This window comes from Pan troglodytes, chromosome 9 (genome assembly GCF_028858775.2).
Source record: "Pan troglodytes isolate AG18354 chromosome 9, NHGRI_mPanTro3-v2.0_pri, whole genome shotgun sequence".
NCBI classification, from domain to species: domain Eukaryota; kingdom Metazoa; phylum Chordata; class Mammalia; order Primates; family Hominidae; genus Pan; species Pan troglodytes.
In genome coordinates, this window is record NC_072407.2 from 39359215 (window position 1) to 39386878 (window position 27664).

The 27664-nt window shown below is 43.3% G+C and overlaps 1 protein-coding gene across 9 annotated transcripts in view; it reads right to left on the reverse strand.

Moving 5' to 3' along the window:
- The window catches only part of SLC1A2 (solute carrier family 1 member 2), a 168788-nt gene that overhangs the window by 95548 nt on the left and 45576 nt on the right, over positions 1–27664 (reverse strand). Inside the window, exon 1 of one of the 9 annotated variants that reach the window (XM_009460227.4) lies at positions 14086–14108. The exons of the other annotated variants lie outside the window; for them this stretch is intronic. Coding sequence (XP_009458502.1) covers positions 14086–14093 — 8 coding nt within the window. The 5' untranslated portion in view covers positions 14094–14108. Of the gene's footprint in view, positions 1–14085; positions 14109–27664 lie in introns of those variants that run through there. 9 annotated transcript variants of the gene reach the window in all.

A 27664-nucleotide genomic window follows, 5' to 3' on the forward strand; every position in this document is an offset into this window, starting at 1 on the left:
ACACCAAGTCACAGAGAAATTAAGTAACTTGCTCAAGGTCTCACAATCATTAAGCATAAGAGCTGCATTAAAACGCAGACCCATGTTCTTTTTTTTTTCTTTATACTTTAAGTTCTGGGATCCATGTGCAGAACGTGTAGGTCTGTTACATAGGTATGCACGTGCCATGGTGGTTTGCTGCACCCACCAACCCATCATCTACATTAGGTATTTCTCCTAATGCTATCCCTCCCCTAGACCCATGTTCTTAATGCATCTTAGCCATGGCTGCTTTCCATTTGAGGCATCCATTTCCATCCCACCTCCTGCTGTTCTGGGGTCAAGCATAGAGCAGGGACTTCTTCCTCCCTTAGTCTCCATGGGCTACTCCTTCCCCTGCCAGCTCTGCAACACTTTATGAGCCTCCCCAAGAATCACACACTCAAAAGAGCCACCAGCAAACCAGACAGGGAAAGAAGCTGCCTTTCACTCAACTCGGGATGTGCTGAGCATCTGGCATACCCAGGGGATTGAGGGGATACAGTGACTGGGACTCAGCTCTTGACCACAAGGCATTCTATCTAATGGCAGAGACATGACCTATAAACAAGAGTAACTAATGACAGAAATGTAAACAGACTCTAGGCTCTTTGAGGGCAGGTTCACATCATATATGCCAGGGACTTAGAGGAGGCAGTCAATAACTGTTTGTTGAGTGACTCAAAGCGTAAGCTAGTAAGATCCTCTGCTCATGGCACTTATTATCCTCTGAAATCATAAAGAAGTCAGAAAGGGCTTTCTCAGTGAAATGACAGTGAAGCAGAGACTCATAGGATGGATATGACAGACAAAACAGAGAAGAGGGGCAGGGCAGGGGCATGTGCCAAGGCATGGGAGCAGGACTCCCCATGGGTACCCCACATCTTGGACACAGGATGGAAGAAGACCTCGTGCTCACAGCAGTAGTTCTGTAGGCAAGGAGCTGGGACTGGAAAGGGGACTGGAAAGATAAATAGAGTCAGATGGTGGAAGTGCTTCAGTGCCAAAGGGAGGAGTTTAGACTTTGGAAAAAGACATCTCTGAAGATACAGATTTGAGAGTTAACTACTTTAAAAAGTTAGAAAAAGCTGAGGGATGAAATTAGCTCTCCAACTGAGAAAACAGACAAGAAAAAAGAGTTTGGGAGGGATAAGAGTTTAACCTTGCAAAACAGCCACTTCTGAGGGGTATGAGGAGGAAGAGGAGTCCACAAAGGTCAGACAGAAAGCAGCCATGAGAGCGAGAAGAAGTGCGAAGGAGCAATGGTCAGGGCTTCCGCAATAGCGGTGTTACTTTTGGACACTCCCACGAATGGAGTCTACTAGTCTGCTCTGGACAGACATGGTAACTCAATATACTTGCTGTTTTGAACCCCTGCTCCCCACTTCCAGTGGCATTTGGACCACTTTAAAGACCAAAAAAAGGATCACGAGCAGATTTAATCTCATAGGCAAAGTCCAAATCACTGATAGTGGCTGCTGGAGCAATGTTTTCAGAAGGATTCCAAGGCTGAATCTTCACTTAAATCCAGATTCAAAGTGAATGAGTTCTATGATTAATTAGCAGTATCTGCTGTGGACACAAAATTAAAAAGTGGACATATGCATGCCCGTATTTGCCTTCCTTGCTTTCAATAGTTTGCATTCATTTCATTTCTTAGAGATGAGCTTATTTAGAGCAGCAGTTGTATTTACCTCGGTGCCAGACCCTGAGCCAGGCAGGCACTGGGAAAACAGAGATCATTGTGCTCAGCAATTTTTTAAAATACAGATGAAGTCTTGCCATGTTGCCCAGGCTGGTCTCGAACTCCTGGCCTCAAGCAATCCTCCTGCCTTGGCCTCCAAAAGAGCTGAGTTTACAGGTGTGAGCCACCACACTCAGCCACAAATGTTTGTTAAATGAATACATTTGTTCCTAAGAAAAATGAGGACAAAGAAGCTGGTTGTTGTGAGCTTCAGGAATTCAGAAGTGGCAGAAGGGACCTCTTCCTCTGAAGCTAGCTTCCCATTTTGGCCTTGCCTGAGGCCAAGCTCCATGTGACAAGTCTGGGCGGCACCTGGGTTGAATTCAGGCCTTTCTTATTCATGGAAAGTGCCCAGCCCACAGACACTATCCCCTCATTGCTCTGCAGGAGGAATTGTTACTAATGCAGCTAAAGGATTCTAGAATTCATAAGCAGAGCCTCCCCAGGAACATGCCTGCCAACTGGTGCAATGGCCAAAGCAGTCCTGGGCCATCTGTTTTTAATAAGAGACATGTGGAATGCAAGAGCCAGAGGCATGCTTGGCTTGGCCTCCCCTGGGGTTGGTGAAAAAACTGTCTAAAATTGAAGCAGGCCAATGGACACACATTTCTAAGGGTCTCACCTCAATTATTTATTGATGAGCAAACCTAATAATTCCTCTTTGTTTCTCAACCCTCAATAGGGTGCTTGCATGTAGCAGATAATAAATGAAGAAGAAATATTAAATTTAAAGAACTCCTGACATAGACGGGAGGAAAGCAAACAGGTGAGAAGTCATGTCCAAGAGGTAAACAATGCCCTAAGCAGAGGGGAGGAAGCACATGACCAACTGATGTAGGCACACATCAGCACTACTAGAATTAAGAAGACAGAGGCCAGGCATGGTGGCTCATCCTGTAATCCCAGCACTTTGGGAGGCTGAGGCGGATAGATCACCTGATGTCAGGAGTTACAGACCAGCCTGACCAACATGGTGAAACCCTGTCTCTACTAAAAATGCAAAAACTAGCTGGGCGTGGTGGCTCACCCCTGTAAATCCCAGCTACTCGGGAGGCTGAGGTGGGAGAATTGCTTGAACCTGGGAGGTGGAGGCTGCAGTGAGCCGAGCTCACACCACTGCACTCCAGCCTGGGCGACCGACCGAGACCTGGTCTCAAAAAAAAAAAGACAGAGAAATTGAGGGAATCACTGGGAACAGGTTCCCAAAGGAGAAGGATGTGTGCTGAGTTTGGAAGGCTATAGGTAGACTTTCTTTTGGTTGGAAGAGGAAAGGGGAGAGGATACATCAGGCAGAGGAAATACAGAGCAAAAGCTCAGAGCAGGATGGGAATGGCAAGGTTCAAAAACAGGTGGACATAGAGGGAGGTGAATCTGGCAGCAGCAATGAACAAGACTGGAGGCAGGGATGTAGATGGGGGGCACTGCGGGAACCCGGGCAGGGAGGGAGGAAGCCTGCATTGAGGTGTGGACAATACAGATGAGATCAAGGTAAAAACCAGCGCCAAATCGAAAGGGAGAATCACAAAAGAATCAAAAATACAAAGGGAATCAAAGACCAACAGATCACAGAGAATAATAAATAAAAGATAATGACAGAGGAAGTGGTAATTTTCTATGAATCCTCGGAGGCATAGATTCTTTCTGTGCCCTAGAGACCAACAAACCTTGTCCAGCCAATGCCCAGGGCCTGCAAGCCAGGAATTCTGATGTGTACATCTTATGAACCCTGTGGTACTGTCTTCCTCATCTCAGACCCACTTCCTCTGCCTTTTACTCCCTTCCGTTAGTGAGAAAATAAAGAGAGAGAAGAGCTCTTCCCCTCCAGATTTTCAGTCCTTTTGCTGCAGCTAGCTACCCAGGTATCTGAGAAAGCCCTACTCTCTCCCATATCAAAGATAAGTATCTAATGAACTCAGGTATATAAGAAATCAGGTGCTTACTTCTCACAGGACATCTGCATTTCAAAGGAATCCTAACCCAGATTCTTAGATTCCCAGTATGTCTCCAGGGTTTCCTATTAGCTGCATGCCTGGGAGGGGATTGAGAGGGGAACACACAGTCTTTGGGCTCAGGGGGCTTACAGTTTAGTAATTGAAAAGGCCATTCTTGTCTGTTTTGTACTTATGTTTTCCAGCAAGGAGTAGAAGTCCTATATGGTTAGAGACCTATGTTCGGGGTAGTTACAAACATGGGCTCAGAGACAGAGAGACCTAGGTACCAATCCCAGCTCCACCACTTAACAGCTAAGAAACTTTGGGTGAGTTTCTTCATGTCTCTGAGCCTCAGTTTTTCTCCTCCATGAAATGAAAGCACTGTATGAGATCACCCATACAAAGGGCGCAGTACTGTGGCACATGGTATATATTCAATACCTATCTGCTAAGATGTGCCAGGAAATGCCAGAGGCCCATACTGGTTTTTAGAAAGTACAGACTAAAACTTAAACAACAAGAAGACATCTCCCAGACCCTAGAGGCTGAGTGAGCTTCTGCCTTTAATTTTCTTTTTCAATTACCTTTTTACAGATGAAGAAACCTAAGCACTTTCTCATTCTGTCTTGTTTTATCTTGTAGGATATGGGGGATAGAAGATGGTGTCAACATTATTGAGCATTTATATTAAGTCCAGCATGGAGCTAGGCATTGTCACAGAGTTTGCCTCTTTTAATCCTTGCAACAACCCCAAAAGGTACAAATGTTTACCCCAGATTAGGGTGAGAAGGTAAAGAAGGGCTAAGGTTGTGAATCTTGCCCAAGATCATATAACTAATAACATGCACAGCTGGGATTCAAACCCAGGTCTCTCCAGTCAACATATGCTGCTTCCTAGGTCCTGACTTGAGCCAGACCTTAACCCCAGGTATCTGGGGATCCTTCCGTAAAGACACACCAAGATAAGATTTTATCTCAGCTTTTAAATTTGAGACTCTAAAAAGCTTGGCTGATGCAACAAACCCTTTGATGATTTATTCAAATACTTATAGCTGCAGCTGCCCATCAAGCCTGATTAGGAAGATGCCTGGGCTGAGATTGGAGCTGCTTGTTGGTCTGAACCCAAATCTCCTACCAGGCACTGAAGTGTCCTCAATTCATGGTCTGGAAAATGAAATGGAAGGAGCCTTAAGATTTCATTCTTTTGACTCCCCTAAACTTTAAATACACCTTCTCTCTGAGAGAACATATTAATACTAAAAGCCACCAACATTTTTACTTCCTTTTAAAGATTATCTTAAAGAGTGAACCCATCTACCCACTATCCTCGTCCAATGGAATCGGCTGACCCAGTCCTTGTTGGAGAGATTAATAAAAATAATATACTAATGATGGCTAACATTCATTGAGTACTTAGTCTGAGTCACGTACTATCCTCCAATAACCCAGTGAAATACATAATACCATTAGTCCCACTTTATAAGCAAGAAAATTGAGGTTTAGAGGATTAGGTAGGCTAACCATGATCAGGCAACTGATTAGTGCCAGAGACAGAATCCAAGCCAGGAACGCTTTACTTATGAGCCCATGCTCTTCTCTCTGCATAATGCTCTCCCCAGCGAACTTTCCACTCCTTCTCTGCCTCCCAAAATGACCAGAACATCTCTGCTTTCCCAGACAACATGTCAGTTTCTCCTGGGACCATGGATCCTGTCTGAAGAACACTCCAGACCAGAGCACTTTCCTACTGACATGGACGTGTGTTCTCCAAGACACTTCACCCCACTCAGCTCAGGCCCTAAGGAGGTTTATAAGCTAAAAACAGTCTGGCTTTCAAGTAATATTGAATGACCCCATCAGATACAGTATGATTGGGAGTATATTGTGTGTACATTTAAAAGGTAAGACAGAAAACTGCAGATATACTCTGATTATTATTTTATTTTTTATTTTTATTTATTTGTTTATTTTTTGAGACAGAGTCTTGCTCTATTGCCCAGGCCAGAGTGCAGTGGCACAATCTCGGCTCACTACAACCCTCTCCTCCCAGGCTCAAGCGATTCTCCTGCCTCAATCTCCTGAGTAGCTGCGACTACAGGTGCATGCCACTACACCCTGCTAATTTTTGTATTTTTAGTAGAGACGGGGTTTCCCCATATTGGCCAGGCTGGTCTCAAACTCCTGACATCAGGATCCGCCCACCTCATTCTCCCAGATTGGTGGGATTACAGGCGTGAGTCACCGCATCTAGCCCTGATCATAATTTTATAAAAATTGTACATTGCATGGAGAAAAAAGTGGACACAAAAGGTTCCTAGTGGCTATCTGTGAATGATAAGATGATGGATGGGTTTTTACTTCCTTTTTGCTTCTTTCCTTTATGTTTCCAACTTTCTACAGCAAAAATGAAGTCATTTTTATGATCAGAAACAAAGTTGCTAAACTAAGCTGACTGACCAAAAAGGAAAAAAAGTCCATATGACTCAGAGTAAAAACAAAGAACTACTTAATCTATAAGAAACTTTGTTGGCACATGTTCTGTCTTTTTGCTACTTACATACCATGCCCTGGTTATGAATCTCAACCTTCATCTAGTTCCACTTAGTTTTCCAGCCTGCTTCTGATGCTGAATGAAGAATGTCAGTGTTGGGAGTGAATTACCTTAACGCATCCACGGTCCCTTTCCAGTCCAAGCCACAGCTTTCTGCAGAGGGAAGGTTTAATTACCAAAAGCTCTGTGACGCAGTTAGCACTATTTTTGGCTGGCAGGCAGGGCAGGTTAGCTCTTTATCCATCCCTGCCTTGGCTGAGCCCCAGAGGTCACAGACAGAGAGCATTTTCACCGTCCCAGGGCCAAGCCCATCTTTCTAGAAGCCATTCCAATGCTGCCTCTCGAGAAAGCAGTAAGGCCCCAGTTCCCTTCTGCAAAGGAGTGGCACAATTTCTCCTCCTGCTATTCTCACCCCTGTCTAGAATTGCAAGCTGTCTCAGGGCATGCTCACTGCACCGAGAGAGCTGCCCTTGTTTTGTAATACACCTTACTGGATACATTTCAGAGGGTTAGGTTGAGATGGTTGGCAGTGAGTTCTTGCATGGCTAAACTGCACCATGCGAGAAATCAATGGGAACTCAAGGGATTGGGAATTAAGGAGCTGGGGAGAAAAGAGGGGAGGTTTGAGCAGGAAGCAAGAGATCCTATCAATGTGGTGGGGAAGCATGTGCCTGGGCAGCAGAGATGGCCAATGAAAACTGTCCCAGCAGTGACTACCAGAGACCTCAATATAAAAACAATGACAATAATAGCAATAATCATTTCAAGACCGACTTTGAATTTTGATATCTTATGTCCTTGCTTCTAAGATAGGCTTTTTTTTTTAAGATTTAACATTTCTGAAATTGGGATGCATATTATAGTCAATATCAACATTTATCTACTATAGTATGTCTCTTTTTACTTGAAAAACTATTATTACATTGTGAGTGCAATTTACAACTAAGGGTGACTTAGAATGGAGTGAATGTGGCTGTTTAGAAACCTTCTGATAGAGACAGATGGGGTTGGGATGACATTCTCCTTTTCTTGTCTCTTTGCTCTTAAGGTTTCCACTCCCCTAACCATTCATACAAATGCACAGAAGCAATCCCTCAGCTTCTCTTCTTCACCTAGCAGACTCCTGCTCATCCTTCCAATCTTGAATCAAATGTTGCTTCCTCCAGGAAGCTTCCCTGACCTAACTGAAAAAGTCTAACTCCCCTGTTGATCTGTGTGATTGATGGATGTGCGTCATCCCCCACTAGACTGTACCCTTCTTGAGAACAGAACTGGAAGTTGTTTCCTCACTGCTAAATCACCTATTAAGAGCACAATAGGGTTTCCAATAAATTTTAGCTACATTAAAATATGTGAGTCTCTAATAGAGAGCTCAAAGACAAATGATTAATTCCCACCTCAGATGATCAAAATTTCTTTCAATGATCCTTGGCAAATATCCCTAATAGCAAGGGTGGACATGAGCTAGACCTTCAGAAAAGAAGAAAGTCTTGTCACCTTTCTACCGTCAACAGACCATGTTGATATTTAATTAATTGCATGTTAAATAGTATTTAGGCATTTATTATTATTGTGCTTTTGCCCCGCTGGCTCCCAGTGACTCCTTACTCCTATTTCAATTACAGGCCAAAGCCTCCCTTGAAAGGATGTTAAGTGAATAAAGAGTATGATCATAGGACTTAGTGCAATATTAATATACATTTAAACTTTAAGGAGGGAGGATTTCAACAGACAGCACTGTTAGAATGGTACCACTGGTTAAAAATCCTATAATCCTGGCAACTACTGAGAAAAGTTTCATGCCTAGAAGAGTCCCTAGAAACCCTTGGGTCTGATCATTATACAGATAGAAGACCAAAACACAAATCTATTACCAAATGGCAAAGGTATCCTATTAGTGGCATACTGGGACAAGAGGCCTTCTGATATAAAAAGACAATCTTAGCTGGGTGCAGTGGCTCCTGTCTGTAATCCCAGGGCTTTTGGAGGCTGAGGAGAGAGGATTGGTTGGGACCAGGAGTTTGAGACCAGCCTGGTCAATAGAACAAGACCCCGTGTCTACAAAAAAAAATTTTTTTTTAAATTAGCCGGGCATGATGGTGCACACCTGGAGTCCCCACTACCAGGAAGTCTGAGGTGGAGGGATTCCTTCAGCCTAGGAGTTCCAGGCTGCAGTGGGCTACGATTACACTACTGTACCCAGCCTATGTGACAAAGCAAGACTGTGTTTCTTAAAACTAAGTAAATAACTAACTAAATAAATAAATAAAATAAATAAAAAATCCTGAAATCAAAGGATCTGTGTTGGCCCACCTCTTCCAACGTTTCTCTTTTGCCCTAACACAGTGGTTCTCAGCCAGGGGCAATTTTGTAATGTCTGGACACATTTTTGGTTTGCTGCAAATCATCCCCCAAAACAAAGAATTATTTTGCCCCAAATGCCAATAGGGCCGAGGTCGAGAAACCCTATCCCAACAGATGTCAGGGAGGCAGAAGGAGCCAGCCATGGGCAATTCCTTACACTTTTTACCCCCAACCGCCCGCACCCCTGTCACCCAAGAACACATCTGAGACTTTGCACCACATACTGAAATACGTGCCTACTCATGTGGACACAAATAGATACCAGAAGCCTGGCCTAGCCCCAACAGAAACATGACACATCTTCCACGAACAGCAAAATCTTCCTGAATTTCCTCTGTTCTAATTATACATTTTCCCATATTTTAAGTTTTCTGAAAATGGAATGTGTCTCATAATGAATGTAGTTTCCCTTATCCCAATGCTGTTATAAAATCAACGGAAACTCCTATAAATGATTACATTTATAATCAGAGAAACATGGTAGTTTAAACCATAACGTTTACATAGAAATACAAACAAACAATAGAGCATGATGTAAAAATTTGCTTGGTTTCCAAGGATGAAACACAAGGTTTCAAAGAATTTTCCCCTTGTGGCAGGCCCCTTTGGCCAATGTGAGTTCAAACTCTTCTACCTTGTTGGTAGAGAGACTTAAAACATTATAGAGTTTACTCTCAGGATGAAAAAAGGCCAAAGGTAAGACGGTCTGTGAATGAGACCAACCATGGTGAGCTCACTTTCAGAATCTCAGCATCAGAGAGACCTGACTTCCCTCCTCCCAACCCTTCACACCCTCCTCCTGCATCTTCACTCCAATAATCCTCAATGGCTTTTTTTCTGTGTTTTTCCATAATTCGCACCATTTCAGATGATTAGCACTTGTAAGTGTACTGGAGCTCACCGGGAAAAAAAGCATCCATGGGTTGTGCCTGCTGACTGCCTTGTTTTGCTGCGTGTCTGCACAAAACAGCAGGAAGTGGTCAATGCACCAGCTGTAGAGGGAGTGAGGCCAGTTATAGATCCAGTCTTAACATCTTAGCTGGTTGGGCATGGTGTCTCACACCTGTAATCCCAGCACTTTGGGAGACTGAGGTAGGTGGATCACTTGAGGTCAGGAGTTCAAGACCAGCCTGGTCAACATGGTGAAACCCCACCTCTACTAAAAATACAAAAATTAGCTGGGCATAGTGGCATGTGCCTGTAATCCCAGCTACTCGGGAGGCTGAGGCAGGAGAATCGCTTGAACCTGGGAAGCAGAGGTTGCAGTGAGTCAAGATCATGCCACTGCATTCCAGCCTGGGCAACAGAGCAAGACTCCATCTCATCTCAAAAAAAAAAAAAAAATCTTAGCTGATGGTCTCCTTGAACAAGTTAGGTAACTCTGAGCCTTGGTTTTCTCATATGTAAGGCACAGCAGATGGATAACAACAATGTCCATTACAGAGCTGTTTCTCTTTAGTTACAAACAAAATAATTATGTGAAATACATGGTGCATGGCCAACTGCTCATGAAAGTTGGTGTGGCCTTCTGAGCAGGTTGTAGGATGTCTAGCAGTAATGATTCTAAAGATTCTGTAACTTTGTACTTAGCTACACTTTGAGAGTTCCTGAATGAATTGAATACCATCAAATACACCTAGACTGGGGGACCCCATGATGTTTTTTTCCAAATTCATCCTCACAAACTTATAATCAACCCATACAATATCCCTAATTGATTTTGAACAGTGATGTTATGGGCAGGTGTTTGTTTGTTCTATAAAATTTCTGGGAATAAGATCCTTGACCTCATTGGTGTCCTGAGATAGTAGAAAGGCTTAGTCAAAAATCTGCTAATGTTCCTGGGCACCTCTGGCCATGCGTTATGGCAGTGCACTTGGTCAGGTGGCTAAGACTCAAGGCAACTCCCAGCACTCCCCTGGAACCCTGGGCAGAAGGCCCTTGGTTGCAATGTGGGCAAAAATGCGGTGCATTCCAAGACACCTACTTTTGATCAAGAATATAACGTATCTTTTCTCTGGGGCAGCAAAATTCAAGGATCCTTCTCAGACATTTGAAATTACTTCTGAGGGTCTAGAATATTCCTTTGCTCTTGTCGTTTAGGCTTGTCTTGAAACAGACTAAGCAGGTGAATGGCATTGACAAATGTAAAATCTCTGACAATTTAGAGAGAATATTAAGAAAAATGGGGAAAATGAGAATAAAAGTAATCCTTATTCTTTCAAATACAAAGTCTTTATGTGAATTTTATTACATAAAAATGTAAAACTAATTTTCTGATAACACATTATTTAAGTATTGTTATTTCAGGCAATAATTAACTTTTTACTCATTTAATTTGCTCATTTTTATGGCAAGCATTGTATCTCTTATTATAAAAAAGTAAGATCTTTTAGGCTGGGCATGGTGGCTCACGCCTGTAATCCCAGCACGTTGGGAGGTCGAGGTGGGCGGATCATGAGGTCAGGAGATCGAGACCATCCTATCTAACATGGTAAAACCCCGTCTCTGTTAAAACTACAAAAGAAAAAAGAAAAAAAAAAATTAGCTGGACATGGTGGCACATGCCTGTAATCCCAGTTACTAGGGAGGCTGAGGCAGGAGAATTGCTTGAACCAAGCAGGCAGAGGTTGTAGTGAGTCGAGATCGTGCCACTGCACTCCAGCCTGGGCAACTGAGCGAGACTCTATATCAAAAAAAAAAAAAAAAGTAAGAGTTTTTAAAAGCAAATTCAAACCCATTAATTTTATATCTCTATTAAAGGCAGAAAATCTAAATCAATGACTTAAATTAGACAGGAGTGGGGCTTTGTGCAAACAAGTACATTCGGACAACATGAGAGCAGTATTAATCAGGCTTAATCTTTCTCAAAATGGGTAAAAAGCATTATAAATCTGTTTATGTTCATGTACCTGGTAACTTCATTTTGGGAATATGGTGCATGGAAAAATCTCTAAGTAAAATAAATGCAATACAAAGATGGTCATTTGCAACACCACTTATAAAATAAGAAAACTGGAAACAATCAAGTCCAATTCCTGCAAAATAGTTAAACAAATGACCCCACAGCAATAGTGAAGTATAACAGAGCCATTAAAAGATAGAATTCCTTACCCATATTCTCATATGGCAACCTACTGCATGTACATAAAGCTGAGCATAGTCAGGTCCTATATATTGTCCACACAATATAAGAGTGACCATTAGGACAACAACCAAGGCTAGAAAAGAATTTAGAATAAGAATTTTATAGTATATTAAAATGGTTTAAGTTCTTTTTCTTTAAAAAAAGGGGGGAAAGGCAGTGTGCCATGGCTCATGCCTGTAATCCCAGCGCTTTGGGAGGCCGAGGTGTGCAGATCACCAGGTCAAGAGACTGAGACCATCCTGGCCAACATGGTAAAACCCCGTCTCTACCAAAAATACAAAAATTAGCTGGATGTGGTGGCAGGTGGCTGTAGCCCCAGCTACTTGGGAGGCTAAGGCAGGAGAATCGCTCGAACCCAGGAGGCAAAGGTTACAGTGAGCCGAGATTGTGTCACTGTACTCCAGCCTGGCAACAGAGCAAGACTCCGTCTAAAAAAAAAAAGGGAGGTGGGGGGAAGCCTAGAAAACAGATATAAAGTATGTAACATGATCTCAGATAGTATTGATGTATGTTATGACTAGAAGGGGAATACAACATTTCAACAGTGATTATCTCTAGTTGAAGAAATTGCAGGTGATTTTTTTCCCTTATGCATACATTTATATGTTTTAATACTGCTCCACAATGAGCATGTAGAACTTTTATGATCATAATATTAATCATCTTTTTAAAAGCTGAAACTATAAACAAATGAACTTCAAGGAATTCATTTTAAACAGGAGAAATAGGCCAAAATGTGAACAGAATAAGTAATTTATATTATTGTAGCAAGGAAAATTACCAGGTTCTTCACAACTTTGTATCATCCACACTGCCAAGCAAATACAGAAAGCCCTTGCTCAAATCCAGTTTTTCCAGACTTTCTCAATGTTTTCTGGTTTCCTGAGTAACTGCTATTTGCAATTTCTGTTTCATTTGACTTCTTTATTTTTTTTTTTATCATCATCTTGGACTTCTGAAAAGAGAAACTAACATGTGAAAGAACAGAGTACTGAATATTGCCCCACTTCTGGTAAACCCTAAAGCTGCACCCAGAACCTAGTGAACACTGAATAATGTGTTGAGAGAATAAATGAGTACTAGCCATTTTTTCCAATAATGGAAAAAAAGAAAGAGTAATTTGAAGGAATAAATAAATAGCAAGCGGGAGGCGGTGGTCATTGTCACACCCACACTCTACGTTGCAAGAGGAAAGAGAAATACTTAACAAGGACCCAGAGCATAACATGGGACCAAATATCTTATGCATTTAGTACTATTAAATATACCTTTTTCACCACAAAAGCCAGATCTGCTAATTTTCCCACCAAATACAGGCAGCAGTGCAACATCGCTGACACTTTTGCTTTAGATCTTTGGACCCAAGACTTTGACAGCAGGGTAAACTGCTTGACAATAAAATCTTAGTTAAAGCCACTTGCACTTGCTAGTGGAAATACAGCTATCACACAACAGGGAAATGGCAGAGCTGGAATTCATGAATTTTCATTTGTGTCAATTTCCTCACAGTGATGGCTGAAGACACTAACATTAGAACCTGTAGAAAGAACATGAGGCTGAATGTAGAAGACATATTCATTAAGGACTGCGTCACACACTTTTGGGTTCTTCAATTCTTCAAGATCCAATCATGGATGATGATTTTGATTTAAAAAAATACAGCTTTTCCAAGTCACCACTTACCTGCTATACTGCAGAGAAAAAGCTGTCAGCTGCTTTAAAGTTTTCCTAGCCAGTGTTTTGACCTCAAAGACATCAAAAACTGTCCTATCGACTGCTGTCATTTGGCTCAGGAGCCCAAGGTCACTGTTTGTTTGGATGTTGTGTAATCATGAGAGTAAAGTCATCATCGGTATCATGTAATTAATATATTACTTAAGCAGTCATTTCAAGGGGAATAATTTGATGTGGAAAGATAAAAATAACTCTGGTTCTTCCATTAATTCATTAATTCATTCAGCGTACCAAGTACTTGGCTCACTGCCAGGCACTGGCATGCAGAGACCTGTGCATTTTATTCAGCATCCTAAGATGTTTCAGAAACCAATTGTTTTTCCTGAAAATCAGATTATATTTCCCAACTCTTACTCCTTTCTCTGAGCCTCAATGTTCCTAAGGAAGATCTCATTCACAGGAGCGAACTCACATTATTTCAGCCCCTGGGAAAAGCAAGTGTCTTTGCCAAATACCAAAATAGGCTCTCATGAGTGTCTTATAATAACCTATTTTTCTGCCTTTTCATTTCTCCTCCCTCTCCAGGAATGCAAACTGATTCCTCCCTTCTCATCACCCCTCACAACCCACCCTTATCCCATCCAAGATTTCTGACCTGACCATTCTCTCGGCTCCAGGAACGTGCTGGTCACGTAGTGCTGGAGTGAGCTGTGTCTTCCATCACAGTCCTGCTATACTATAGAGGAAAAGCTGTCAGGGGCTTTAAAGTTTACCTACCCAGTGTTTTGATGACAAAGACGTCACAAACTGTCCTACTGACTTTTATCATTTGGTTCAAGAGCCCAAGGTCACTGTTTGTTTGGACATTGTGTAATTATGGGAGTTAAAGTCATCATCAGTGTCATCTTTGGCCTTTGATGTCCCTTTTCTCTCCTTAGGCAAGAGCCATGGCTGTTTCCCTCCCACGTTTTGTGAATTTCTACTTGGTTATCCCAGCAGCCTGTGGGTAAGCCTCTGAGCCTGTTGGTAGCTCTGACACCAGATGACCTTCCCTGGGTACCTACCTTCACTTCTCTAACACCACCCTTCCAACCCCAGTGACCATTAACCATTTCATCCTTGGAAGACTTGCTCTTTGACATTTAACCCTGACCCAGTAAAGTCATTAGTCTTTAACTTCTAAATCCCACTGTAGAAGAAACTAGCTCATTTTAAGGCCCAGAGATGTCCCAGCCTCTGATCTTTTCTTGATGCTTAAATTCTAAATGTTCCATAGCTTAATTTACTCCTGGATTTTGTGGAAGGACCTCTCTTTGTTTTCTAATTAAATGTAAAATGAAAGGTCAAGCTGTTGTTTTGAGGTAGGTTTGGACTCTAGTCTCCATGTCACCTTCCATGGCTTCCATAAACCATAACACTATTTCTCAGATGTGCCTCTCAGAACACTAATCACCTAAAATGTTCCTGCATTTATTTTGTTTGTTTATTTATTTATTTATTTATTTATTTATTTATTTATTTTAGAAAGAGCCTCATTCTGTTGCCCACGCTGGAGCACAGTGGTGCAATCTCGGCCCACTGCAACCTCCACCTCCCGGGCTCAAGTGATTTTCCTGTCTCAGCCTTCTGAGTAGCTGGGACTACAGGTGCCCACCAGCATGCCCAGCTAATTTTTGTATTTTTAGTAGAGATGGGGTTTCACCACGTTGGCCAGGGTGGTCTCAAACTCCTGACCTCAAGTGATTCACCTGCCTCAGCCTCGCAAAATGCTGGGATTATAGGCATGAGCCACCATGCCTGGCCTGCTCCTGCATTTTAAGATGATGGGGGTCAAATCAGATTTAACAGAGCTGCCCTCTTTTGGAGGCTAAGAATGTACATTAGTTTATTAAAGGCTCTGAGAAATTCTGCAGTGAAGAAACATTCAACTTTGCTTAACCAAGCCATACCCAAAGTTACCCAGAACATGTTTACTTTTTGTTTGTTTTATTTTTCTTACGTAAGAACTATATAGATGTATGGATTTATTGATCCAAGGAACATACTCTGAAGCAATAGTCTTCTATATAAAGATCAAGCTCCCTAACATAGCATACAAGGCCCTCTATGTCCAGGCTGGCCTCCCTCACTTCTGGAGAAGGCCTTTGTTACTCGTTCCTCTTTTCTGCTTCCCCCACCCCTTGTCAGGCATCAAAATCTCCCATATCATGGCAATCCTTTAGGTTAAGAAGAGGGGACAAATGGGTGAGAACACAGAGGACTCTGAGTCTAAGCCACAGAGTTGGATTTAGTCTTACGGTAGAAAGGAATAAAGGCTTTTGTCAGCTGGGTACGGTGGCTCACACCTGTAATCTCAGCACTTTGGGAGGCCGAGGCAGGAGGACTCCTTGAGCCTAGGAGTTCAAGACCACCCTGGACAACATGGCAAAACCAAGTCTTGCACAAAAATACAAAAATTAACTGGGCATGGTGATGCCTGCCTGCAGTCTCAGCTACTCCAAGGGCTGAAGTGGAGGATCACTTGAGCCTGGGAGGTTGAGGTTGCAGTGAGCCATGTTCACACCACTGCACTCTAGCCTGGGTGACAGACACAGTGAGACCCTATCTCAAAAATAAATAAATAATTAAAGACTTTTGTCATCATATTGGTAGGATTCAGGCTGCTATATAGAATTATTAATCTGACCAGAGGTTAGCACAGAGAATGAAGCTTCAGTTCTCAACTGGTATAGGCAATGGTGGAGATCGGGCCAGGGGACTATCCAAACTACCATCTACCCCAGACAGCAGATGCCCAAGATGTTTTGCATGTGGCCTGATGCAGAGCTCTGCTCTGCACAATCCCCGCAGGTGTCTGGATCATCTAGACACACTCCTCACCATATCTGTGGCTCTTTCATAGCTGTCTCTGGCCCCTCTCTGGGTCATTTCAATCCCAATCTGAAATTTTCACAGGAGATACAACATCTGAGAGAGGACTGTTCTTCAGTTGGTTCCTAATAGCAGCCATAGATAAATATGTTAAAATAAAGAGTCCCGTGGCCTGCAGTGGACATCTTTCGGAGCACCACCTGAGATTCCAATCCTACTTTCAACACTCATGAGCTGTGTGGCCTTGGACAGATTATCTAACACCTGTGAACCTCAAATACTTCATTCATACAACAGATGATAATAATAACAACTATTCACAGGACTGTAGTGAAAATTAATTCCGTCAATACATGTGAAAGTGCCTGGAATGTGGCATGCAACACATGGTAACTATTATGATTATCCTTACTATGTTGTATTTGTTCATTCCACAAAAATTTCTTAGGCAAAACAACCACTGAATTTATGAGCCTTAAATGGCCTTTGAGCAACTTTGCTTTTGAGAGTCGCCATGGGAATCCATGGCAAATCCACAGCAAACTGGATTTTCAGGTCTCATGTCTTAGCAGCCTGACTACATCCAACTTCTAGTTGCAGCATCTACTCCCCCTTTTGGTGACATTTATCACTTTAGGACAATGATACTAGCTAATCTTCACTGAAGACTTACTATGTGCCAGCCACATTCTAAATGCTTCACATTTGGCTTGTTTGAATCTTTCAAAAACCTGATGAGGTAGCACTACTATTATTCCTATTGGGGACAAGAAGAAGGCACAGAGAGACTGAGCAACTTGCTGAAGTTCACAAAGCAGGTCAGCGGCAGACCCTCAAAGTCGGACTCCTGAGCCAATGCATGTTACTATTGCACACGCTGCCTCTCACTGGAGAGGTTTACTGTCTCTCTAGAGAAGGGGAGGTGTGCAGCATGAATGTCATAAAGGATGGGAAGTGGAGAAGCCAGGAGTGGCTGCAGGTGAGGTTCAGAAAGCAAAACCATCTTTTGGGTGTTGTGTATTCTGCCCCAGATGATAATTTTGGGGTTGTTCCAGACCGTGAATGTCTGAGTAGGAGGCAGATAGCAGGCTGTTGCCTGGTAGTGGGGAAGGAAGGGCGGACAGCTTGGAGCTTGGGACACAGCTAAAGTTGCTACAGATGCCTCTTCTCGGTTGCCAAAGGTTTTGTAACTTACAAAATAGGGAGCTCATTGGAGGGTTTCAAATCTCATTTGGGATACAGGACCAGAGAATGCCTTCAGATCTCTCCAGGCTGTCAAATTCCAGGATATAAGTTCCCCCAGGGACATCTCTAACACATCTGGCTTGGTCTCAAAATGACAGAGGAACTAGCACTTAGAGCACTTTCTGTCAGCCAGTTGCTTTACACTGAGTTCTTCCAGCAACTCTCTGCACGGAATTATTATTATCTCCATCTTCTTGATGAGGCAAAGAGAGAGAAAATAACTTGCTCCAGGACACGTGGCTGACAAGGTCTGGAGCTAGGACCTGAGCCAAAGAAAGAAGGAAGAAAATGATATCTGGGTGTAGCACTTGGTACTCAATAGGTGTTTTGAACAGGAGGGGCATCCTACCTTTTCCTCACTGATTGGTTCTCATTCAAGCATCTACAAAGGACCAGGACACGGAGGTGTACAAGGCAGGCTAGGTCTGTGCCTGCACTGAGTGGTATTTCCTGTTCCACCAAAGACAAGAGCTTAGCAGGTGGCAGGGGCACCGGCAGAAGGAGGATGACCCTCAGACCCGGGACCCTGCACTGTTTTCCATTGCTGCCATCCCATGCACAGAGGCTGGATTGAAAAGCAGCTCTTGGAACAGAGTCTGCTTGCTCTGACACTAAGAACACCATATGTGTCCTGCCACAAAGGGAGAGAAGACACTCCCTGCTGTTCTGGAGGTGGTGTCCAGGAGGCTGGCAAGCAGCCTCTTGGCATTTTATTTCAATAGCTGAGGGTGGGGGCTGTGGGGAGAGTTAAGCAATGGAAAGTTTTCCTTTGTGCTGCCCTCACAAGGCATTTCCGGAAAGGGTCAGTTTGGGGTGATTCATCATCTACCCACGTAGACTCACACTGAGAAGCCAGCTCAGATACTGTGATTAAAAATACATTTCTTCTCACCTACCTTCTTATTAATATTCTGTAAGTGTACTAAAGGGGCCTCAGTCAATAGTAAGAAAAGTTCATTTACCCAGTAGTAGCTACACCGGCTCTAATCATTTGGTGAATGTAACTATCTACCTAAAGACTTGATTTTCTTTTCAAAGAGCTATGGTAAAATGCCAAGCACTAAACAATCCAGCAAAGCAATTACTTGCTTAACAGTCTGCTGAATTTTGAATACCACTCACTAACTACACACATTAGGTAAGTGATCAGATTTCCCTGAGCCTTAGTTTCTTCATATGTAAAATGGAGATAATCAGGATACCTATTGTAGTCATAGCTTAATATATACACACCCCCATGATGGTGCCTGGAACATCACCTGCACTCAATACAAGTTAGCTATCATTATGCACACTCAACCTATTTCTTAATATTTATGGTCATTTATTCTCTTACTGTGTGTGCCAGGTGCAGGGCTGAGGGCTTATAGACATCACACAATTCAGTCCTCAAGACAACCCTGTGAGGTGGGTATTAAGCCCATTTTACAGATGAGAAAATGGAGAAAAAGAAGTCCACACCTGGTGGATGGCAGAGCAGGGCAGGTTCATCTGAACGCACAGCCAATGCTGTATAACCTCATTGTCGTTTTAGAGTAAGACTGTGAAACTAGCAAGAGAGAAAACCTTATGATCTCTGTTTAACAGGTCAAGAAACTGAGGCAGAGAGATGTTAAGTGACAAATCCACATCCAGTTTTGTTTGCACAACACATGGGACAAACATCAAAGTGGATGGGTCAGGAAATGATACTGAGGAGGCCGAGGAATAAGCTGGCTTTCTCCCTTGACTAAAATAATACAGCAAAGGTGTTTCTGGTCCCTCTGGGGCTGGGTTGTATCCATGCCATTTAGGCAACTCCTCTAAGTGCCTCCAAAGCCCTTGACATTGCTCCTTACACATGATCAATGACATGGTAAAGCTGGGGTAACTACAGCCCTGCCATCAGCCTGGCTCCGAGGTCAGCATTTCCAGCATCAGTCTCAGTGTAGCATTCCCAAGTCTCCACAATCACCAAAGATCATAAACGGTGTGAGTTTGAATCCTTGTCCTAAAATCTGCTCCTAGGAACCCAAACCAACACAGAACCAAAGTAACACATGCCATTTTCAAGCAGAAACATTAACTTCTACATGTGGGATCACTCATCTGAAAAACTCCTCTTCATCCTTTAAAACCCCGCTCTGCTGTCTCTGTCTCTGCAAAGCCTTCCCTGACCATCCCCAGCCTGCAACAAAAGTGATGTTTACCACTCCTGAACTATTTCTGTTTTCTTTACACAATTCAAATTGTTGTTACCCAGGGTGGACTGGCCATTACAGTTTATATGTCTGTCTGTCTGTCTCTTCCATCAGGCTGTGCACACCTCCATCCAGGCATCCACAATTTATTTCAGTTCCTTGGGAATTAGCAATGCATATATGGTCTACATCAGTGGCTCTCTACAGGGGTGACTTTTCCCCCAGGAACACGTGGCAACACCTGGAGACATGTTTGGTTGTCACAATTATGAGGTGAGGGGAGGGAAGCTATGGGCACCAAGTGGGTAGAGGATAGGAATGCTGCTAAACATGCTATAATGCATAAAACAGTCCTCCACGGCAAAGAATTAGCCAGCCCCAAATGTCAATAGTGCTGAGGTCAAAACACCCTGGTCTGGATGGTAGCTCTCAGTTAACCATCTATTACATGTACTGTATCAACTAGAGTTTATTACACTTATGAATCAGGGTTCAGGGCCTGTTTTGGTTCTCAAGTATTGCTGCACCTCTGTGGGAGGATTACACTTCTCTATCCCTGAAGACGTCCTTTGCCACGTGAATTCCTTTGAATAAAGAAATGTGAGCATGTCGTAGATGCTCTCAGTGCCCCACTCACGTCCCTCCTCCCTGTCCCTCTAATGCACTCCAGCCAACTTGCAACTGCTAGCATCTATCTCTTTGTCTGAGTGCTTTCTCGGAAGCTAGAAGGCTACTCTCTGTGTGTACACACAGGCTGGAAGTGCTGCGAAATTAAAACTCCTCAGGAGTAGCCTTCAACCCATGTCTGGAAGGTTTGGTTGTGTAAATATACCAGCTCCCTTGTTCCTCAGGAGGGTGATTCTAAGGCACATGATTTTCCATTTTCCAGAATTTCTCCATGGGACTGAACTGGAGTTGTCCACAGTGGTAGCTAGCTTGATAACACATGTTCTCCTGACTGCCTTCCTTGTCTCATTTCTCCATTCCCCGACTGATGTTTCCTATATCTCCCTAATAATCTGTATGAGTTTGAAGCCATGTCGTAAAATCTGCTCCTAGGAACCCAAACCAACACAGAACAGAAGTAACACATGCCACTTCCAAGTAGAAGCATTAGGAACTTCCCCATGGTTCTGCTATTGCTCTTTTCCCCTCTGGTTTAAGAGAGGCGTGGCCCTGGCTGCTGCTTCAGCCTGGGTCCTAGGTGAAGAAGGTACGGTAAATGCATGCAGTTGGCCTGCAACCAAGGTGTAACAGACACAAAAAACAAAGTTTGTTGTTGGAAATCACTGAAACATGGGAGTGGTTGTTACTGAAGCAGAACCTGGTCAAAGCTGACTAATACAGGGCTTCTCACTCCTGGGAGGACCTTCCTAACTGACAATCATAGCAGACTTGCTACTTACCTCCCAAATGATACTCATCTAAGGGTAAAAATCATATAGCATAATGCTGTCAGCTCCTTGAGTTTGGAGACAGTTATTTACTTCCTTCTCTTTGTGGAGTTTCTTTGTAATGCATGGTGCTTTGTGCAGTGCCAGGGCATTGGTGAGCACCTACAATAACTGGTAGATTTGACCCTGAGCTATCTGGGTTTTACCATGGGCCAGTTCATGCCTGGTGGCTGTTGTGGGAAAAAAGAGACTCAAGATGAGGAACTTGACCCAGAAATGGGTGAAATAATTATTCACACTGCAGTTGCTCTCAGCCAGGGTGACCTTGGGGGAAATGCCTTCTGCATCTGGACCCTCATGTGTCTAACACAGGATCTGATCCTGAGCTTAAGTTCCATCCCCAGCACTCAGCTTCTATGGTTCAATGAAGACCAAAGCAAACTGCATGTTCCCGAACCCCTGCTTTACCTGTCAGCCTTCAGAACAGGCTAAATTCATACCCAAAATTTCAGAGGAAAGACTGTTACATCTAGTTCATAAACAGCTCATTTCTTTTCTCCTATTAAGAGATCAGAAGAGAGAGTTACATTTTTCCTTCATTCTGTCCTTGACGTTTATTATGATCCACATGCTACCATCAGCTGAAAACTGCTCACAGGCTATCACAGCATTTCTCATGCTTGAGTCATTCATGTTCAGCCTTCGCTATTTTTGCCCTATGTGAACACCACCTCTAGTATTATTTCTGTAATAGTGTTGAACACTGACTGATTCTTTGTACTCCAGTAAGTGTATTCTAAGACAAAATTTTAGATCACTACCATCAATAAAAATCCAGTATCACCTGCCATAAACAGAGGGTGGAAGTGAAAATGAATATGACATAAAACCATTTTTTATTGAATTCTAGCTAGATATTATTGTCTGCTAAGCCTCTGCTATCTGCTCTGTTTGTTAAAAATGGAGGTTAAAAAGTATTAGACGGTGTTGAAGGCACGACACCACCTAATCAAAATTTAATCCTTGTCATACTCAGAAAGATTGAAAAAGAATTTAAAAAGGAATAATTTTCTCACCCCATGATAGGACATAACTTAATCCCTCATCAATGCACCCCCAATCATCTCATGTGCCCCCTAAAATCATCTTTCAATTCATCAGAACATTCATTTCACACTTTGAGTAAAGCTATATGATTTCCCTGGATCTTTACTCAGGTATGGTTGAGCTACTGACAACACAGAATTTACAGCTTGTCAGCTGCAGGTCTGAGTCCTGCTTTACCACTTCCCAGCTGTGTGATTTTGGAAAAGTCACTAAACCTCCCTGAGCTTCTCTTTCCTGGTCTGCAAAATGGGGATAATCATAGTCCCTACCTCCTAAAGACTTTCAAAAAATGCTTGGCCTGCAGTCATGCTCAATCAATTATGGCTGACATTATTATTGATTATCATCAAATCTATATGGTAGGCATTTTGATATCCATTCTACACATAAAGAAAGTAAGGTCCAGTTGAGTAATCTATCAAGCTCACGTAGCCTTGCTTTTCCCACTCTACTAAACAACTGTTCTAAAGAGCAGCAAGGGTTGTCATGAATATTTTAAGTCAGAGATGTTTATTGTTGTCCTGTTTTATTTTTCCTAGCTCTGCAGGCTTGCTTAGTCGCCTCACACTGAAATACAGAGAACAATGGTGCATAGACATAAGCTATCAGCTGGGGTAGATTCAGGCACAGCCATGGTGTCCCTGACACGTCTTTGGCCCCCAAAGCATGCCAGCTTACCCTGGGATATGCCATTTTGTGTAGGAAAGCAGATGAGGACAGAGGTCTTGTCTAGCACCACTTGGAGAAGCAACATGAAGTGCAGAGCCCTGCCACTGACATTATGACAGGGGTGGGGATGGACAGTGCCATTCCTGTACCTTTCTATTTTTAATGTTCCATTTCTACACTTCTTGCCTGATTTTAATTAAGCTCCACTTCAAATCACTGCCTAGAGAGAAGACTTTAACATTATAGAAAAACACAAGTCTGGGAGAGCGCATACTACATATGCTGCTTGCTTTCCCTTCCCGAGGCTTCTCCCTGGTTTTAAAACATCAAGTCCTGCTCTGGAGTGGATAATATGTGGGCAGCAAAAATAACAAATCCCAGAATAGACTTTTTCCCCCACCACCTTCCCAGAGACTGGGGGCTCTAGAGACAAAAGTAATAAAGAGGGCCTTTTGTCATGTAACTCGAGGTGAGGGAAGGTGAGAGGTTGAACACTTTCGGTATAAAAATTACAAGTTATATTTCAGCATCACTCATGAGGTCTGATTGTGTTGTAGGTTTCCATCCTCATGCTAGAATCAGCTTACCAAGCTCCAGGTTCCTTACCAGATGCCTTGAGGCTCTCTCCCACTCCCCAACTGAAGCAAAACAAAATATGTAAAGAATGAATGGAAACTCATGCTGGAGGTTGGAAATAAAAAGCCATGGGGCCTTGGGGATAAAGAAGCTAAATGGTCTGACATTTTGTTGATGCTTACCAAAGCATTGTCCCACACATGAGATCGTCACACCTACCAGAGAATGACACAGCCACATACACATCCCTAAAAAGAACTTGGAATTTCTACTTCAAGATTCAATACATTTATTCTGAATTTTTATTGACTGCCTCCTAAGCTCTGCCTTGCGAGTGACACAAAGCTGACCTTGTCCTCTAAGAACTGATCATCATCGTCAGCCCAGATGACAAGGTGTATGTATTCAGGCAGGAGCTGGGGCAGGATAGCATGGCAGTAACTCAAATATATAACTAATGCTAACAAAAATCATAATATAAGGATCCCTAGCCAGTCAAGTAAGAAACAGTCCATATAGGAATAAAGTATCTGGTTGTCAGAAATCAAGAATTTGGGATAAGGTAAAGTAAAACTTACCAGACTCACAAAATTGGGTGGGGGTGAAGAGGGAGGATGATTCAGGCAGAACAGCGTGGGCAAAGGCATGAAGGGAAAAGTATACGTGACCCTCCAATAGGCTGTAGCACAGTTGTTGGTAACAATAATTGTTAATACTTATGATGCACTTAAACCATCAGCCAGGCAAGGGCTTTATACACAGCATCCAATTTAACCTACACAACACCTTGATGTGGAAATACAGTGTTACTTGCCCCATTCTTCAGTTGAGGAAACAGGCTTGGCCTTGCTGAAGGTCAAGCATGTGATCCTCTAAGAACTGGGGCTAGGTTTATGTGATTCCAGAGCTCACTCTCTTTAGGGAAAGTGATGAGGCAGGAGTGACCACAGAATATTCCTCCACCTCTTCCTAGGTACCTTTAGTGGTGGCACATTGTCAGTGCCGGGCTAAGCCTCCTCAAAGAAGGAGTCAAATTATCTCTTCTGAAATAACTACCTAAGTTACTTCAGCTCTCAAGTGAACAAGGACAGTGGTGACTTTGGGCAACTGTGCCTCACCAAGAGAAAAGAAGACTGGGGTCTTAGCAAATACTCAGCAGCCTGACAGAGGGTACATATGGGTTGGAGGAGAAGCCCAAAGAACAGAGTGAGTGTTATAAGGTGTACTCTGGTTTCACGAGAGGTAGAGAGCAGCTCCCACCCAGAGCTAAGAGCAGAGAGGAGGGCTCAGTGGGGGGAATGAGAGCAGGTGCATCTTTCCATCTTATGTGAGAGGCTGTCTCACTGGAGGCAGTGTCTGGAAGAAGAACTGGATGGCAGGAAGTGAAATCCCCATTGCTGAGTATCCCTCCCCAGCACTGCAGCAGCCAGGTAGAATTTCCATGACCTCCCAGGCCAAGAAGAGCATGAGCTGCACATGCTGAGTGGCCCAGGAAAAGAAAAGATGGCTAAGATATATGCAAGAATACATGAAACATATGAAAACTTGCCTTGCTTATTTGGATAAATCATTCCATTTCTGCCAAGGTACAGACAGTCCCAAAGGGTGGCATCTTCCTCTCTCATTCATGGGGTGAGTTTTGAGCTGTTTTCTTGCCGAGACGATGGGTGGAGTTGACTCATCTGTGTTCACTTTGGTCCAGCACCTGTAGGCCAGGTGGCTACCCTCAGTGAGAACCCTTTGCCTCATTCATCCTAAAGTAACCTACTTTGTCTCACCCACTGTTGAAACTCTGAATGCAAGCCCCATTTCCTTGCTTCCCATTGTTTCATTTGCCTCTTGTTTATGAGCTCCCCTCATGACTTTGATACGGCACCAACTCGGCTCCAATCCACATTCCCTCCCTTCCTAGTGACATAGGCAAGTATCCACCATGGTCCAGCTGGACCCTCAGAACCTCCTCTCTCAGGTTTTACTGATTGTTCTCACTCTTCATCCCCCTGCCACCATCTGTCAACTACAATGACTTTGGTGACCAGTGGCCACTGGGCAGTCTACAACAGTGGAGCAAAGTGAAGCTGATGGGTCCCCTGAGAATTGAAACCTGAACCTGTGACTTCGTTTCCCTTAGTACCACCAGGGGTGGGAACACTCCCATGATGCCTTGAGATCTTTGCAAAGGGAGACTCTGTGACCTCATTTAATGTTTTTAGGAGTAGGCAACATCTGCAACGATACTTGAGAGACTTTCATAGTTTTGTTTCTTTGCTGAACAGTCAGAAGTGCAATTAGCTGAATTAACAGGCTGACTTCTTGCTACTCAGAGTGCACCCAAGCAACCATCGACTTCACCTAGGAGCCCCGTACAAATGCAGAACCCCAGGCACCACCCAGACCTGCAGAATGAGAAACCACATTTCCAACAGAATCCTAGGTGATTCTTAAACACATGAGAGTTTCAGTAAGAAGCACTATTCTACCTGATCTTGAAATTCACTCAACCAGGCTACAGGTCTAAAATTGTTTCAATTGGAAAAGCAAATGCAAAACAAAGTGATAGTAGCCTGAGAGTGCTGGAGCCACTAATACTCCTAGACAATGCATGAAGAAGCCTTGGGGTCTGGCCCAGCAGCTGGCTCCCCCATCAGTCATGGTGCCTTCACCACTGTCTGCAACTACCAAAAGGGGTGCAATGTAGGACAGAAGGGAGTAAACAAAGAGGTGACTTGGAGAGAAAGTAGAGAAGGGATGGAGAGGGCAAGGGAAGGAAGTATGCCTGGTAAAGAGAAACTACAAGGCTGCCCCTTGGCCTCTCTTGTCTCTTAGGATCCGATGCATCTTTCACTCATTTTTCAGCTGGACCAGACCCTCCTCACTTACAGAGCCTTCATCAACAAATCACGCCACCCAGGTGATGGCTTCATTCTGCTATGCTATCTTATGGTGTCACCATGTGTATTGGTCCCCTCTCCCCTGCTTTGGTGGCTCTGGGGACTGGGCATTTAGCCACATGACAACTCCCAAAGCTAGATTATTAACTTTTCCTATTATTTTAGTATCTCCCAAGTACACACTCCATACAATTTATTTGAGATATTTATCCTCAACTTCACAGGTGATTATTGCAAACTTATTCTCAATAACCAGGAAGGACCTAGCATAGGACCAGCCACAAATATGAGTATGATGCTTTGGGTGGCCTCGAGAAATTCTCAGTCATAGTAAGAATTATAATCAATAACTTATTATTGTAGCAATAATTATCATCAAGGTAATTACAGTAGGTTATAATTATAATCAATAGCACTTATAGACAATAATAAATTGTAATCAATAACTCAAAGTAAGAATCTACAACCAATTATTAAAATCAATAATTCTTGTAATTATAAGCAATAACTCTTAGAGTTATAATCAATAACTATTTTTCACCAGGAACCATTCTAAGCCCTTCATTTAGATTAATTCATTTAATCCTTAAAATAAGTTTGTGAGGTTGGTATTTTTAAGGATCTTCATTTTACAGATGGGGAAACTGAGGCACAGAGGATTTGGGTGACTTGCTCGAACTTGTTTAGCACATGGTAGTTTGGGATGCAAGCCCAGGCAGCCTGGCTGGGGCATCTGGCTTCTGCCCACTGCTCACAGCATGATCAGAGATTCAGGCCTATGTACAACCCAGGGATCCACATTTCAGAAGCACGACACGCCAGAGCAGGGCATGAGCCATGTGTGGGGCACTGGGGCACCTTCTCTCGGAGATGGTGACTTGATAGAGCCTGGAGGAGCAGGGCCCAGTCACAGGAAGAGGCAAGGGCGTGTGAGATGGTGGCCACCCCTGCTCCTGCTCACTGTCCCTTCTGCAGGAGCAGCTGCCCTTTCAGCTCCTTTCTCCATTCAACACCTTCTTTCAGACCTCAAGACCCATGACCAAGTGCTCTGTTTCCATAGCCAGGTTGGGCCCCCTCATGAATGGGACAAACCCAGTAGCAATGCCAGTCATGATCTTCTGCCCCTAGACTGTGCCAAACAACAGGTCCCAGGAACCAAGCAAAGGGCTGGGGAGCAGCTGGTCTAGGGAGGGGCTGAGGCGAGGCTGTGGGTGAGAGCAGAAGGTAGAAACAAGGGTGAGAGAAGCAGAAACAAAGGTTGAGGTACAAGGTGAAACTAAGTGGGAACGCAGGAAAGACCC